The sequence below is a fragment of the Papilio xuthus genome, unplaced genomic scaffold (assembly GCF_000836235.2).
Source record: "Papilio xuthus unplaced genomic scaffold, Pxut_1.1 DF825946.1, whole genome shotgun sequence".
In the NCBI taxonomy this organism is placed as follows: domain Eukaryota; kingdom Metazoa; phylum Arthropoda; class Insecta; order Lepidoptera; family Papilionidae; genus Papilio; species Papilio xuthus.
Genome location: NW_013532703.1, coordinates 10623361 through 10642285, shown reverse-complemented (window position 1 = coordinate 10642285; position 18925 = coordinate 10623361). Strand labels below are relative to the sequence as shown.

The window sequence follows — 18925 nt, the reverse complement described above, 5'->3', positions numbered from 1 at the left end:
CTTCACTAGATGTCGCTTTAAGAAAAGCATCACCATGATCATTTTTTGTTATGAAATAAGATCCTTTGATAATAATGTAACGAGTCAAGACCATTTATAAAAGTAAAATATAATAAACAAATTAACTTAACTTAGATTTAGGTTTTTATAATAATTATATAGTAGTAGTATATAGTAGTCGTGACACTTTTATATACCGTGCTATTTCTATTTACAATAAACATAGAACACGATTTTATAATGCAGTCATAATTACATGAAAGAAAAATTACGCTTCTAATGCAAGGTTTCTAGCGCGATGACATCATTTAATTACGTGTGTTTAAATTTTTATATGAGAAATTATTGTCAGCTGAACACAAAGGCTTTACTGCAGTATAGAATTAAAGCGAGTTCACACTACGCTTTTTGCTGCGCGTGCTAATAACGTGCGGTCTAATGGTTAGTTTCCACTGTTATAGTGTATTTATAAAAGTGCTGTTTTATTTACGAAATTAAATTTTACAGTGCAATCCAAACTCATCATATTCCGTATGTATTGCTCCGTAGCTCTGTAGCTGCGTAGCCGATTTGTAGAACTGTCGTTACGAAAGCATACGAAAATCCCTCCTATACATGTATATGAATACGATATGAAAACTAACGAGCCGCAACGTATATTATCAAATGCAATATGTGTACGTATACAAGTTTTATGTTTGACTAGCTGTAGCCCGTGACTCTGTCCGCGCGGATTAATAAAAATAATTAGTAGCCTATGTATTCTTCCAGACTATGTTCTACATCTATAGCAAATTCATTCAATGAGATCCATGCATTTGTCCTGGAGATACCTTCTAACCAACATCCATCCATCCACCTATCCATCCAAACTTTCGCATTTATAATATTATTAGATTAATAGCAAGATAGTAAGAAGTAAAATATCTATTAGTAAGAAGTAAGATTAGAGATGTCTTATTTAAAACCCGATAGTTTTTTTTAAGGCGTTACCAAACCGCGGTTAAAACACTAATGTGTAGGTATCCACAGTCTGTTTATATCCCGCCACGTCATCATTCGTGACTGATCGCCGTCTCATATTATTTATGATTAAACAACACCTGCAATTCCTTTCACTTAGTCCGTATTATAAAAAAGTATTTCTAACACACCTTTAATTGGAACATGAATTATTTACTAGCTCAATATATAGCTGGGACTTTACGTTCTTTAGAACATTTGTGACCGATTTTAACAATTAGTAAATATTATTTAAAGCACTTGTTACATGCTACAATACATGCTATATGAAAATCTATAATTTTAGGTACATTTCTGCCATTTTTTGGATATACTTATTGGTTTAATTACTTCATTATGTTATCTTAATGTATATCAATAGCAAGAAAAAATTATAATCAAAAGTATTTAAAAAAACTTCAATAGGTAATTGATTTTCCTTAGGCGGCGTGTACGGATCAGTAGTTTATAAAGGGCGGGGGCGGCGGTCCGGGTGAGATTGGCCCTTGTTGTTTGATTTAGCCGACCTGGTTAGCAGCACCTCGCAGCAGGCGCCGCCGCTAGCCGCTCACTGACCAATGTTATTTGTTTGTTTGTTGACTTTGCTACTTCGTGTTTACCTTTTGAACTGAAATCTCATTTTAATTACATACTCTACTGAGTTTATTTAGCTAAAACGAGACTTAAATAACTTTAATAAAAATGAAAAGGGATAAATGAAAATGTTATAATACACTAAGTTTACAATTCAATGTTGTCTTGGCTTCTTAACTATTAAAACTGTATTTCCCTTACGTAAAATAACATATGTTTTTGTGTAAAAGAATAGTTAATTTATGAAATATACTAACACACGTGTAGTTTCGAAAACTTACTTTGATGTGTATAAATTTATATGCCATATCATACATTCTAAAATTTGTCGACTTAAAATATTATACGTCATCCTAAATATAATTGTGAAATCTAGATTGCAATACTAAAGAGGTTTAATGGAATGAATACGGTTGTGAAACTGTATCGTACTAGTGACTTTGTAACATGATGTTCAAAAGCCAGGTATAGTTCGATAGGTAGGTGTTTCGTGCGATTGCCGGTGGCCTAACGAGCTCAACATACTAGCTGAAGCCGACCGCCGTTCGTATTAATTGATTCGTATTTTCTGTAGGCGTCCAATTAATTTTACTGGAGAAATAAACAAGTAATATAATTGGATTTGTAATTGTTATACTACATTTTTATACAGTAGTTGTAGGTATGTTTAGTTTTATAAATATTAAAAAATAAAACAAATGACGTGTGAAAATAATTTATCAGTAAATTTATATACATGCAGTTTACAATCTCCTCAGTAAGATCTACACTATTTTGGAAATTATTTCTTAATTAAAAATAACTCTTACAACTCTATATTTACTAACTTAACGTAGATTGCTGAAACCAAAATCTCTGTATAAAACATATCATCATCCCTGCTATTCATCATCTTTGACAAAACAGAGATAAGAATATGTTTTGAATGAGGATTTTTGAATTAAAAACACGGTTAAAAGTCTTAACGCACCGGGACGCGATCGAGATAAAGCGCAGTCACGACAAAACTATGGCAGGATATTTTCGATAGATTCTTATATACAAAAACGTATTACTTATAAACCCAGCAACTTTTAATATTTCGTGATGTATCAGATCAAGTTGCATCAAGAAAAGAGTGGTTCAAAGTTCTTAATTAATTTGAGGTCAGCAGATGTTATCAAACTCATGCTCAAACTTATTGCATGAAATTGTTTAAAAAATCGTTTATTGTGGCATGTTTAAAATCAATTAAGAAAATCTAGAAAAATAAAAGAGTAACTTAGATCGCTTAATCGAGATTTCTACGAACTAGCAACTAAATATACCTGTCTGGGTATGTAAAAAAAATAGAACAAATATAATTCGTCGTATTATGAATCAGTACTTTAATAAAAATTTAGGGTAGTTTAGGTCATTGGTTTAAAGTTATCAAAACACTGTATCAACTGATACATTTTATTCCGAATTTTCGAATTATTTTAATGTTAAAAATATCAGTTTAGAACATCCCTTATTTAAAAAGTATGATAAACTAGCTGTCGCCCGGGACTCTGTCTGCGCGGAATTAACAAACTTAATAAGTAGACAGTGTTCTTCAAGACTATATTCCACATCTGCGAGATTCATGCAGCCGTCCCGGAGATACCTTCAAACATAAATACATCCATCTAAACAGTCGCATTTATAATATTAGTAATATAATATCCCGTATATCCTTCGTCATTAATAGGGCTGTCAATTGTAAACAGAACATTGCTTTTAAATCCGATTGGTATTTATTGAGATTAGCGCGCTCATACTCTTCCATCTTATTTTATCTGTTAAGCATCGTCGATAATTCTGACAATCTTCATTTATGACAATAGCAATTCATAAATCAAAAGCCAATAAAGTTTGGTAAGAAGTTTTATAGCAACTTTCGCGGCATTGAAAAGTTATTTACATATTTCCGTTAACTTTTACTTGTCGGCAGGCTTTATATTCTTAGATTTTTTCCGATGTTCCTATTAGCATAACATACTTACATCATCTTCTTAAATATAATAATAAATCTGTAGTATAAAGCGTTGGTCAATTGGATCCGGCAGGTCCTGGGTTCGAAGCCGGCTAACTAATAATGTATTTTTAGATTTTCTATTTATATATATGTACATACCCGACCTTCTTTCGTCGAAGGAAAACATCGTGATGCAATGTGCACATATCTGCGAAGACATTCAAAGATTTGTGTGAAATCAACCCGCATTGACCCAGTGTGGTTGACTATTGCCCCTTAGTAGGGACGTATAGTGAGCTGATGATAAAGTATTTATACTTAACATCAATTTGTTTTTTATTGTCTAAACCTGTACTGAGAGCGCTAAAATCGTTTGTCTTATAAAAATAAAAATGTTTATCATTTTAAATAAATCTTTTAACTGACACCATGATATTTTGATTATAGAATAAAATATACGCTTACATCTGTTGTGAAAGCAAAGGCGAGAAAATGTGGGTAAAAAAATTGACACAACGACATTTCGTTGCCATTTGTTGAGTGGTGAAATAAATTGGCCACATTTGTTAACTGAACGACGGTTACCTTTTTTTGCTCTTCGTGTTCGAATATATTACGAAAATGATAAGGAAAATGGGCCTTATTTAAATAAATATGATTCTCCAAGAAACGGAACTTGTTTAGCTTTGTAAGCGCAAAAATAGTTTTTATATATTTTCTAACAGAAAATCTCGTGTTCTGTATAAAGCTTTTATTATAGAGATCTAAAAGCTTTTAAGATTTGTGGCAAATAAAAAAAAAATGAAAAGAATTATACGTGTAAAATTTGAAGCTTTGCAAAGCTTATCGACACCCTCATGTCTTATAATGTTTCATAATAAGAGTAAAGAAGAGCGATAAAAATATCAGCAACAGTATTTCAACAAATAGTAGTTGTATAGTCCACACAAGAGCAGAGATATCTTGCTCGTTTGAAGCCTTATAAGCTAAAAATATCGCATTGTATAATTTCAATAGTGTATAACTATACTTCAGTATGTATGTAATTCAATAGATTCAATTCCCCGCACACAGCGCTCCCACATCACGTGCATGACATCTTGACAGGTATTAATTGCCCGAATGGTTTGTATTTAGTGGCCACAAATGAATAACCAAATATTATCATTTGCTATTTTATGACAAATAATTAAATGAATAAATGGTGATGGAACGACGAATCATCAACCTGCCTATCCCTACGGAGGGTCGGCATAGTATGTACTACTCCTCCATACATCTCTCTTAGTCATGATATCTACTACGAATCTTACTTATAGTATAATTGTGAATGTTTGGCTGTATCGATAGATTTTTTTAAAGGTATTTCCAGAACAGTCGTATGTATCACGCTGAAATTTGGCATAGATGTAGAACATAGTCTGGAAGAACATATAGGCTACTAAGTTTCAATACCGCGCGGACGTAATCGCGGGCGATAGCTAGCAATACTATACATTTAGTTGGCAAATCAAATATTAGATAAAGCACGAGTTAACTGAAAGAAATAGACTACAAAATAATATACCGTGTTGTCATATTTTATCCAATATTATTGTATTCTAACACAATAAGGGGGTGTAAGGTTGCCGCACAATAAGAAAATTGCCGCAACAGAAATGTTAAATACATTTCCGTGTAACAATGGCCTACTTTTCTGTTCTATCTTTAATGTAATCCGCCTTTTGAAGTGGAATAGAAAATATACCCGTACGCGAGCTCCAGTAGGCATTATAAAAGAGATTATTTATGCTTTATTATCCAATAAGGTATTCTTCTATTCCATGAAGCATACGCATGTATATTTGATAACCTAATATACGAGTTCCTCCATAACATATAAGAGTTCTGAGAATGATAAATTAAACATAGAATAATAAATAAAAGGCTCTATTTTCATTCAGAGTATTAAACAACTTCGTGAAAATGTTTTTGATACTTGTTGAATTGAAGGATGGTATGCAAGCAACAGATTAGTAGACGTAATGCGAATTAGAGGAAAGTTTAATAACTGTTTCAATACATTAATATTAAAATAAATTCTCACTTACAAATCTTTACGTTTGATTTAATTATATTCCGTACACCATAACATTATATAACATAAAACAATAAAAAGTTTTGTAAATAAAAGAGCAATAACTAATTTATTTGTTATTTTACGAGTTTATGTTTATTTATTTATGGGGCGTTAATTTTTTATAGTGCCGTTCATATCGGTAAGCTTTTTCCCGCTACAACTTGTTTACGCGAGCTTTTCTACTAAGAAAACACAGGTGAAGTATTTTGTCAATCATTACGCTGCGGAGTGCGCGGGTCGGCGCGGGCGAGGCGGTCGCAATCTGCGGCAGTCGACAACGGGCTGTACGCCGTTTGCTACGCCGACGCTACACTACGTTGGCACAAACTCGCTACGACAGTCGTGTTCGTAGCAAGATCGTAGCAAAACAACACGCGCGGGCGCAATCGAGTAAAAGTGATTTAAAAAGTTCTTTTGTATGTTTAAAATGTAAACAAAATTTGTGTGTCGTGTATCATTAAAAAAAAAACAAGATAAATACTTTTAACTTTTATAAATTACGAACACAAGTAATATTTAAATGTAAAGTAGGGAAAGAAATTTATAAAAAAAAACATGATGAAGTTTCAGCTTAATTAAATTTGACCTACAGGATTTTAAAATGCTACCACTTGGTTGCTAAAATTTATTCATGAGAAATTATAAGTACCTTATAAGCCAGTTTCAAAACATTACTTTAACTGCAAGAGAAACTTATGAACGAGTTTAAAAGTTTGTAAAGAAAAATAAATTACTCAAAAGTTTCCATGCACACATTGTCAATATTTTAGTTTTTACTAAATTCTATTTCTACTTGCTTATTACCTTTATTTGCAACTAAACTTACTTTATTATGTACACCATTTAACAGTTTCAAGTTACGTTTACTATGTCATTAACATAATTACTTATATTTGTTTTACTTAACCTCACAATATCTCAAATATTTTAATTAAACCGGAATTTGTGAATATAGTATGGTAGTCAGTTCTGTCAAAATAAATCATAAAACATTAACATACTCGTATAAACAAATTCAATATTTGAATAATACTACTCTCCTCAAATTTCCTTTCAAAATCCAACATCAAAGCATCGAAACAAATTAATATCCTTATGTGTACCCAATTTGTACTGGCGACGTGATGGAAAATCGAGAATTTATCCGATATCACGTTACAAAGAAACAAACCCTCACATTATTTTAAATAAAGTACGTTTACTTTATGTAACATTTAATAACAAACCTTTGAAGACGTAAACTTCGTATAAGTAATGAGTAAATAATATTATAAAGAGAACGTTTGGATACATAGATGTATTTCTTAGCATATAACGCCTGTCTAAAATAGTAAAATTTGAAATATAATATTACAATGATAAAAAAAATACTTACTACTTTTTAATGAAAGTCGTCTACTAGTTTAATAACTAGTTAGATAGATAATTCTATATGAATAAGTAAATGAAATAAATTTACTTCTCCAAAAAATATTCACTGATACAACCACAATGAGTTTCTAGTTAAATCAATACGTAAACATGAAGATTTACAACTCAATGTGAGAAATGAATGAGAAAAGAGAACGTAAAGAATATTGAAACAGAAGAACATCTTACTGTAGTCGTTACATTCCGCCTTAATCCTCGAGGGAACAAACATCGTACATCTTGTTTTCTTGTTTAAAATAAATGCAGATATCTATAAGAGATCAGGTGGAACATTATCTAGATTATTTCTTATGTCTTTTATTTATATTTTTAGATACATACAAATAATTCTAGCCTTCATTTGTTCAAGTGTCTTACTTATGGAAATGTGACATTTTGCGAGACCCTATAGATTTTCACGTAATGTGTTCGCCATTTTTCCTAACAATCTTCTGCCCTAAATAAACGTACACGCACATAATGGACATATTGAAATATGAATCTTCCTCTATTCACTAAAATATTGCTTAGTAAAATAATGAAATGCGAACGAGAAGCTATTATTAACAGAAGAGGAAATTCGTTAGGAACTTTCAAGAGGAATATTAAAATTGGTTATAATGATTATAGCAGGCATATTGTACAATGCAGCCGTTTATTTTCACTTATTTTATGTCTATAAATTAATATTCAAGAGTGTTTATATAATACATAATATGATAATGAAATAAAACCATCTCAAAGACCGGTAACGCTTCTGCTGTTCCTCTGGTATTGCTGATGTCCATGGGCGTCGTTAAGCGCCTCGGTGTTCCCGCTGCTTGTTTACCCCCTTCTGTTATAAAAAAATGTAATATTCGATAGATATAGTTTGTTTTCCGGATCGTCAGACCGTCATCAAACCAAACTTGACACAATATTGGCTGATATTTGAAACATGTCTATTTCGCTTGCTTACCTTTCAATTTAAGAAATTGATTTTCAATCACACAAAAATTGCGGAATTTCAAAAATAAATATAAAAAGATCTATATAAAAACATTAAATGGTTAAAAAATATTCATCAAACCTACCACTTCTTCCTTATAGCTAACAATTCATTGAAAGTGAATTATAAATTATTTTCGTACTACAATCATTAATTAAATGATGGAAGAACTATCGTCAAACTTTACTTTCAAAGGATATAACACGTGATGACGACAACAGCGTAACGTAATGGCGGGAACGATACGTCATCTATCCACTTACCACCATGAACATCCATCACACGAACCTACCGCAAATTCGGTAAGTAAACAAAATTTTATACCACTTTTCTACAAAGGCAATCACTCTGTTACATATTATGTTAACAGCAGGTACTATGCTTGCCTTCTTGCTTCCTAATTGGTATAAAAATAAATTTGATAACTTTTCCTTCCACAAAGGAATTTGTTACCATGGCCAATTCGCCTGCCCTTGTTGGTGTTCAAAAAGGTGCCAAGGCAAGCTATAAGAAACACAGAAGATTCTTTAACACTTTATTTTGAACCGATAATTTTAGAAAAAAAAATAAATGATAGGCTTTATAAATGTTTTACAGAAGCGATAAAATACAACCTCTATAAGAAAATTAAATAAGCAATACTTATTTGATATCTCTTTTCAGCGAAACCAACAAAATAAAAATAGTTAACTTAGGTCATTAAACTATGTACGAAGCTAACGTATGCGTAAATAGGAAAGTTCCAATGAAACAAAGAGAAAGCTTCTACTTTATTTACGTTAGAGCAATTAATCTATTATCGTAGCCCTCGTACGCTCCGGGGCTTCATTAAAACTAACCTTTACATCGTACACCTATTCACTGGCTGTCTAATAGAATGCTTAATGTTCCCATTACTCGTCTCCGTCGTGTAACGAGAAAGAAATGTAGGTCTTAAATAATAGTTATGTTTTTTAACACAAGTTATGTATACGTTTTTAATATGAATAGATTAAATAAAAAAATACGATTTTTGTATTTTATAACTAGATAAATCTTTTATTAAAACCAATCGTACACCCAATAAAAGTTTTAGCAAATGATAAACAACAATAAAAAGCTTTTATACATTTGCTTCTTTTATATAATAGTGAATTGAGTAATAAAAGTGTTACTTTTATGAAAATTACTGTATAGTTTATGAATAAATTGTGAATTTTATTCACATATATGAAAATAAAAATTGACCTTAAATATACACACACTTTGGCACAAATTCAAATTTCGGTTGAAACATTTTCACTACTTTTGTAAATTTATTCGAAAAAAGCAAACTTTTGCTACTTCAGCGCTTTGTAAGCGACTGTTAATTTATTCTGAACTTTTGTTTCGAGGATTATAATTAATTCCTATTCGTTATTGTTATAATATTTTTACGCGCATACTTCATATATGTATAGCGTAAGTGTTTATTGGTTTTTCGTTTTTAATATTTCATTTACTTTAAGATGTTTATTATATAACTAGCTGTCGCCCGCGACTTCGTCCGCGGGGAATTAAAGAAAAACATAAGTCGTAACCTATGTGTTGTTCCAGATTATGTTCTAAATGTATACCAAATTTCATAGAGATCCATTAAGCCGTTCCTGAGATACCTTCAACCATCCATCCAACCATACATCCATCCATCTAAACATTCACATTAATGTATTAGTAAGATTTTCAATTATGGACTACTACAAAGCAATTGAACTCAGAGCAAATTAGAGCTACAAAGTTTAGGTTGCGTGTTAATACCTGTTTAGTGAAAAACTAAATCGTAGCTTAAGGATCAATAATTTAAGCAAATAGCTTTGTCCTACATTTAAATAACTCGCTTTGTTAATGTGTTAAAAATATACTCAGTGAGTTTCTGGCGTACAATTATTAATGATATTTTAAAATGTTATTTTAATTCTTATGTTTTAATAAAATCTTTTAGATCCGTAATACCATAACCTATTACACTGTTAACGATTGAATTTATCCTTCAAGTTAAAATTTAAAATTGAATTTACGTAGAGTAAACGGTTCATTTAAAAGCCTATTTCCTCCTCGCAGTAGCGTCCAGGAAATTCACTATTAAGTTGACTGTATGAATCTACTTGTATTCATAAATGTCCAAATTAAATAAAATAATATTATTAGTATAAACAATCATACTAATATTATAAATGCGAATGTATGGATGTATGGATGTTGATATCTCCGGAACGTTTCAACCAATTTTGATGAAATTTGGCATAAATATAGAACATAGTCTGGAAGAAAACATAGGCCACTCATTAATTTTTTTTTTATACCGCACGGGCGGAGTCACGAGCGACAGGTAGTTACATGTATTTACATAAATATCTTTTTCAAATGACCTATTTAATTTTTATGTTCAAATAAGTACAAACAACATATTTCAATAATTAAAACTACCTACGTCCAATTATTTCTGCATACACGTTCTCTAGTTTTTTTTTCGTTACATTCGTGACCTGATTCTACAATGGTCGTTTCCTCATATTGCTCGTCGTAATTACGTTCTTAAGGGTTAAGTCGCTTGTATCAACCCGTTCACAATTTAATCTCTATTCTACAAAGTAACGCTACATTGTAAGAAAACAAAGTGCCTTTTTCATGTTTTTAAAAGTTTCAAAAAAGGGTCTTGACACGGACAGACAGACGATCGGTCGTCAATGTGAAACTTTCGAGATACGGAACCCTAAAAATACTTGAACCATACTCTTCCCTTCCCAATGTATTCTTATGAGGGAAGGATGGAACTGGGATGGTCGAATAGGAAAGGGAAATACTATCTATGTGTGCATCTCCTCCTCCGTCGAATTATTGTAGTTGCAATTGCGGTTATCTATGGGCAGCGATCACTTCAACATTTTGGCTGATTCAGGCAGCTGCTTGCTCCTTTTTTCCTTTTAATTAAAAAAAACTTAATAATATATTCAAAATTAGCGGTCTTTGTATTTACACTTGTTCTTTTTCTTTGTCTCCAGTTGATAACTGAGATCAACGTACAGCTGGCGCTGTTCCGCGACCTTCTCATCCACATTGGTCAGCCCCCTGACTGTCCCGAGTTGCGGGAACGCGTGCGCAGACTGCGTCGCGCCTGCGTTGAAGCCACCAAGCAAACCAGCCAGCTCGTTTTACCTACATGCAAAAAGTATGTATTCAATCTTGAACTTAATGCCAAAATCAGATTCAAAATGTGATAATGCACCTAATTTCACGGCTATCATATTCGTTGTGCTGTAGATATATTTTCAAGGTCACGAAAAATAAAGATTGTAATCTATATCATTGTGCAAGTACTAATAATGTTCAGAAAATTGCAAACTGTATTATAGTATGTCATTAATTTTATCTAGTTTGGTCAAATTATTTGACTACATTAGGTAACGCCGGTAATTTATGTCTAATTAAATATAAATTTAGTAGTATCAAGGGTACAATAATATAGAAATTTGTTTGCTGAATAATAAATTGATAGTCGCCTGTGGTCAGCTGATACGTGTATAGGATTAGATTAATGCTCCCAACATCTACTTAAATAACACACTACATTTTTATACCGTAAAAAAATGAACATAAAATAGTTTAATAAAAATATAATTTTTTATTACTGTCTTTTAAAAAACGTAATTTAAAAAAAAGTTTTAAATAAGATTAATGAAATTTTAATTTTAAACTCATAAAGATATTGGCATTTTAAAAAGGTTATCCCAATCGATAACCGTTCCGTACATCTGTCCCCGATGAATAATCAGGGCGCAGATGAAAAGGGTATGAAGGATGACTGGTGAGGGGTTAATGTACGACAAGAGAATATTGAACAGCCGTTAATGGCTGTTCCTTCAATTATATGATAAAATTCCTTCATCTCATTTCATAGTACATGCAACCAAATAATTGAATCTTAGGCGACTCACCGACGTTACGAGGTACACATCGTAATAACCGTCAATACTCAGCTTAATGTTATATACTATTGATAGATGTAATTTAAATGTTGTGTTGTGTATATTAGAGGAAGTTTGAAAGTAGCGCAAGTGATCAATTGAGGAGTAAAAGATTAGCGTGGTTTGGACATGTTATGCGGAGGGATGATAATGTATGCAAAAAAGTAATGAGATTGAATGTGGATGGCTACAAAGGTAGAGGAAGATCAAAAAAAGTATGGCTGTGTGAAAGAGGATATGCGTACGAAGGGGGAAGACTCGGATATGACGGCTGATAGAGATGTATGGAGTAGGATGGAGGAGTACTTTCCCGACCCTCGATAGGGATAAGGGCAGGTTGATGATGATGACTACTTATAGGTGTAAAAGTTAAAAATGCTATATAAATAATCTATTATGGGTTATGTGTAACGCCTTCAAGTTACAAGGTTTTCCGTTAACAATTAGTAGAGGCTAAAAAAATGTAATGACACTCAAAAACATATTACTTGTCCCGACAAGAATTTAATGCGGGTCAACATTTATTTTGAATATGTATTGAAATGTTAAACAAATATTGGGTATTGTGAGTGTTGTGTCAAGTTAAAATATAAAATATAATCATAAAATTCTTATCCTTTTGTCCTTAAGATAAGGTCAAACGCGAACAGAATCATCTAGCTAGGCTTAGTATCCTATTAATTTATTCAAAATAGGCTGCTATAATCCTTGTATAAAATAAAATTACTGAATTAAAATAGCAAGGGATTTATCTCGTACATTAAATAAAGACCTCATCATAGAATATCCCTGGCCGCGATCTGAACTGGTATTTACTGGAATTGGATAGGGGCGTGAGATAAATTAAATTGTTTTAAAATTGCGTACGCAAAATTATTTAAAGATAAATTCTTTTTTACAATTTAATAAAAAAATAAGTTATTTATATATTTCCAAGAGTTATTTTCAGTCGAATAAATAAAATAAATGATAAATAAAATATTTTTTTCGCTAAAGACAGTTACGCTTTTCGCGTGATGTTCTGTGTGTTTTTACTTATATCATAATTTATACTTATATCATTCATCAGAACATCAACTAGACTTTTCCTAAGGATCACCACAACTCATATCTTACCAACACGACGAAGAAAAAAGATTTGGTTGTCTGTGTCAATGTACTTGGCTCATAAACTACCGAACCAATTTTTGAAAGTTTTTCACCAACAAACAGCCCTCATTACCGCGAGTAATTCACGCAAAACAGCAACTAAAAGTACCGGTGCGGTCACAATTTCTATACAAATTGACGCCCACTGCTGTACCTAGCCGCTTAGTGGAAATTACCCTTAAGGTGTTCTCTTACACAGGACTACAAGCGAGGGATGTGCGGAGCAGCCTCAACTAGTATTATTATACTTCATGTCGCAACTGCTGCTACGCGAGCTCGCCAAGTGTCACCGCCTTGTGCAACTCGTACCTATGGATATGACCTCATATTACGGTAACTACCTTAATAAGGAATTTTAATGTTAATATATTTTAGTTACTGGATTAATCATTAGGTTTGTATTTGATATTTGTAGTAATAGTAGAATAACTTATGGTTTCACAAGGCGAGTTCTTTGTTTGCAAATGTTTACTAAAACAAAACTTCATAATGTTAGGAAGAAAATCCGACACTGTGCCGGTGTATCGGCGCAACACTAGTCTTATTAAAATGTCAATGTTTATGTCCCTTCACTAATCAATGTGACACTTGATTTGATAACAAAATAGGTATGAAATATCACGGTCAGAGACCAAATCAAAAATATTGGCACAAAAGAAAACATTTTCCTTACAGTAACAAATAAAAAAATTGGTTTCTTTACCTTGTTTACTCTATACAGAGAATCGTGCCGGCCCATCGAACTTCGGGAACGTGATAAGTCAAATACTCCTGTGCAAACAAATCACTCCTGACTTCAATCAGGAAGAACTGTGCAGTATTGCCAAAGATACACAGGATATTAACAGGATAGTAAATGATATTCAAGAATACCTGCCGCAACATGAAAACCTCAACCATTTAGGTATGTTCTATGAATAATTTTCCTTCCCATCTCACATTCTGCCGCATTTACATAAAAAGATTTGGTATTTCGCGGCACATTAGAATTTAACGTTACTGGTGAATTTGTTTCCCTTACGTTTTACTTCTACAAAAGGGGAACAAAGAGAAAATATAACAGAAATGAAATCCAACAATCTATATCAAAAATAATATCGGTACATGTACATACATTTTTGTACATTACGATTGAAAATATTAAATGAATAAATAAATACGCACCATTTTTTCATCTATTTAGTTAACTTTTTAACATTTCTACTTTTAAAAAAGTATTATTTATTTATTCTCATGTCGTATGTACATCACAGTGACATGGGTTCACTCACATAACACTAAGAAAGTAATAACAGTGAAGGTACGATTCCGATTCTTATATTTAAATCATCATCATCATCTCACTATACCTCCCCACCGAGGGGCTCGGAGCCTACCCTAAGTTAAGGGTGGTTAGGCCAAATTAGGGTAAATATGCTTATGTAAATACATTGGTTAGTATAAATGAAGTGAAGAAATTATTTGTTATATTGGTATCTAACTATACATTTACGTCCTGCATTTTCTGTATAATCTCATGTATAATATTTAAAATCACTTCGCCAGCGTGGTTGACTATGGCCTAATCAACCTTAACTTAGGGTAGGCTCCGAGCCCCTCAGTGGGGACGTATACTGAGTTGATGATGATGATGATAATGATAATATGAATTAGAAAATACAGTATTACCCAAATAATGACACGGACAGATTTTAACATAAAAAAATGAATGGTTATATTTAGTTTGTTTCGAAGATGCCAATGAACTAATCTCGATCATTTTTTTTTCACATGTAAAAAAATTTAGTGTTTTATTTTTGTAGCTGTTATATTAATTTGCAGAAACAAATGTAGCGCTGAAAGGCGACGACATGAACGGCTTATGGAAGAATAAGCGACGGGGATCACTTTACAAAGGAATGGGTGTTCTATGCTGTATGTCACGACCTAACTATCTTTGAGGGTGACAAATATCACCCAATGAACACCAAATATACGAATAAGGAAGACAGATGTTGCTCAAGTGTTATGTGCAATACTCAAAAATGAAATGTATATTGTGAAAAGTGTTCATAAAATATATTATAAAAGACTCGAAAGTGTTAGATGAGTGTAAAGTGTAGACAAAATGGGGTCCATTAGAGTGTCCAATAAACTCATTGAAGATGTAAATGTCAAGCCAAAATCGAACGTGAAAAATAATTAATTCTGTTTGTAACCACTAAAGTATATAGTTTATGTAATTACTATTCGTTATTATAATTAAGGTATGTATAAATTGATTTTGATATGTCAAAAGATAGCCTGGAACGGGATCAATTGCTTTTAAGTAGTACGTAATAATAATGTTTTAATATTTTTTGCACGACATAGAAATTAAAGTGGTTATACAACGTAATACGAAAAAAAGACATTAAAAAATCTGAAAAGCTTCTCGGAAAACGAATAAAGACGATCTGATTGAATAGAAGTGCATTGTCGAGGCATATTACAGAGATAGCATTTTAGAAACCGACTTAAAAGAATCTTTATTTTTCTTAGAAATCAACTTATATATTTTTTAACTTAAAATGCTTTTATCTATTTGTATAAATCAATCTTTATAATATTATCTTGTCTTCCAAAAAAATCAACGTTATAATTCTGGGATGTTTCCTGTTGGACCGATGGGTTGGATAACGGGAAACATCCTAATTCTGTATGTAAACTTTCAATAAGCCAATTTAGCTTCAACTAATACACTTCAATATAGATGTATCCCATCAATTCATGTCACAATTATCACTAGTAGCGTAGACGTATTTGTATGTAAGAAATCATTACGTTTATATTAGACTTGCCCAATAATTACGGGCTCTACGATGGCCTAGAAAGTCGTCTTAGCTTGCATAATCTAGTCAATTACAATAATGCCCATAGTAGTCATAAGTTTAAGACTTATTAGGCGAAAAAAAATATATTTATCTGGTAATAAAATATAATATTCGATTAAATCGACTGAGTTAAATTTAGTTTTTAAATTGAATAATTTATAAAATAATCCGGTTTATTTCTGAGGTCAATAATTTCTTCTATAACTTATGTTTTATTCTTTATTTGGTAAATCATTTTATTGTCCCTTATGATATATAATTGCAAGATAATTTTTGTATTGTATAATAGTTTTAAATACTCTTTCTCGTATAAATTTAGATTCCACTCATTTTAGAGACACCAAGAAAGCATTTAATGCACCAAATCACTTAGTCACATTAAGATATGCTCTTATTATTATTCATAAGATTACGTAGAAATGCATTCGTATAATTAATTAGTACCTAGATATTGTAATAACTTATTACCTATTCGATTTATACTTACAAATATATAATAGAAATGCGGGTACATACTTATACATATATTTAATAATATATAACGCACTTACTAAAGTGATGACTGTGATATAATCGTAAATAAAACTCTAGCAAAATATGCATTTAGTAAAACATATATAAAATTAAAAGTGGTTTTATTTACTCTTACATACCGAACCCAATTTCTTTATCAAAACCATAAAATCAATCAGACCAATTATTATGTATTAATTTACATTACAAATATACTATCTCGATTGTCTCAAGGAGAATGTGACAGTGGAATTTTTTACAACAAAGTATTATGCCAGTGGAAACGGATACTAAAATGGTCAAGTTAGAATACATTTAGAAGAAATATTTATTTGTAGTGACTCGTGCGGTGCCATCTTCATCCACCACGTACGTAATATTTTTTTGGTTATTACCTGTTTGGGCCTATCGTTGCCCGTAAATTTCAATATTTCACGATAACAAGAATATATACGATACATTATCTTATATCTTTAAATGAGCAATTCTTGTTTATATAATTGGAATTTCGGAATCGGCTCCAACGATTTTCATAAAATTTAATATATAGGGGGCTTCGGGGGCGATAAATCGATCTATCTAGGAATCATTTTTTGGAAAATGTCATTTTATTTGTGTTTTATCGATAATCAACTTAAACATAAACTTAACTTTTTCTATTGGTAAGATCGAAAAATATTATTTATAATTCATCATTTTATTAGTAATTCGTGCTTAAATATAATTTCCAAAAAACATAATTTAATGGTCATCCAGATTTTGTATTATTTAAAGATAATACTACAAGATTTTCATCGTAATGTACAACGTTCTTAAGAATAAATGGAACATAAGACAACAATTACTTCATTTTTACTTTTTAAATTGTTGTATGTACTTGTTGAAACAGAAAATAACCTTTTCTAAATTTATATGAAACATTGCGAGCAATATTTCAACGTCAAACTGCAAGAATGATGACGCTTATGTTTCTGCTATTGTGATTGAATTGAATTGAACTTTTCAAAGCGATTGTGATCCATTTATTTAATTTTTTGAATAAATTGATAAACTTAAGAAGGAAATAAAATATGCTATAATATGATTATTACGCATATTAAATTATAATATTTGTTAATTAACCTAATTTTACATAAGCAAGTAGTCAATTCAAATTGAAAAAAATCAAATAGAGTAGACCCTTAAAATTAGAAGAATAAAAAAATATAATTTTAATAAAATAAACTTATTTTTATAAAAGAAACGGAAATGCCATTTATTTCTTTTATAAATGCAATAGTACCTTATCATGCAGAAAGGCAATCGAGATGGCAAAACTTGTTGACGCTTTGAGTTAACTTAAAAAGAAATCTCATTGAACAGCGTTAAAATTGCATTTCCTTGCAAGAATTTTAAATGTATATTTGCATGGAACTGTCCTATTTACCATGTTGCTTTCAACTTTTACATTAAAAACATAATGTTATATTTTTAAGTATTGGTTAAGATTAAGTAAGCAAGCTTTGAACCCAGAAGGTTCGAAGAATTTACAAGTTATATTTTGAATACACGGCTAAAAGTTGTATATGCAGCTTCCTACTTAAGGCAGCTACACATAAATAATATGAGATATTTTCTAAAAGAAACAGGCATATACAAGAAAGTACTCTATTTAATAAGACTCTTTTTTCAAAAAGATATCCCTTTTCTATGACATAGGTTACTACTCATTTTTATATCAATAGATGGCAAACCAACAAGCGGCTCTCTGAATTGTCAAAATGGCGAAGCGACCTCTACCCATAGTTATCCACAATTGCCAATGCGTTGCCTACCTTCACTCGACAGAGAAGGGGACACACAGAAAGAGGATCTATATACTCTTCATATGCATCCTCTTCTGCGTCAAATCTACATTCGTTGCAACTGTTTTCTTAATCATCAAATTTTTATATCAAAGGCTACACTCGAACTGAATATTATCTGTAGTGCATCAAATATTATACATCGCTTTTGATACATCCATAATTCTATAAACTTGATATCATAATTTTTATTTTACAAAATGAAAAATAAATTCTGGCAACATTTTCCTACAATATAAAACACTTAAGTCTACTATTGCAAAGTTTATGATCCTTACGACGCTAGAGAGCGGTGAAACATAACATAGGTAATGACTTAATTGCTGTAACGTAACTTAAGAATTACGACCTTTATTCTATGCTAAGAATTTGAAATAAGGTTATATTACCGTAAAGGTTGTTTCAATGTTATTATGTTTTAAGTTTCTAGACGTATAATAAAATTATTTAAAGCAATAAAATAAGTTTTAACCATAAATAATTCTAAAAATAA

General features: G+C 31.3%; 1 protein-coding gene across 2 annotated transcripts in view; it reads left to right on the top strand.

Annotated features, from left to right (window-relative positions):
- The window catches only part of dcma (decima), a 34468-nt gene extending 18325 nt beyond the window's left edge, over positions 1–16143 (top strand). Inside the window, exons 1-5 of one of the 2 annotated variants that reach the window (XM_013320628.1) lie at positions 8301–8393; positions 11112–11278; positions 13423–13556; positions 13945–14127; positions 15045–16143. In XM_013320628.1, the coding sequence (XP_013176082.1) occupies positions 8322–8393; positions 11112–11278; positions 13423–13556; positions 13945–14127; positions 15045–15163 (675 nt within the window). In that variant the 5' untranslated portion in view covers positions 8301–8321 and the 3' untranslated portion in view covers positions 15164–16143. Of the gene's footprint in view, positions 1–8300; positions 8394–11111; positions 11279–13422; positions 13557–13944; positions 14128–15044 lie in introns of those variants that run through there. The other variant, XM_013320627.1, reaches the window with a different exon arrangement.
- Positions 16144–18925: the final 2782 nt, after the last annotated feature.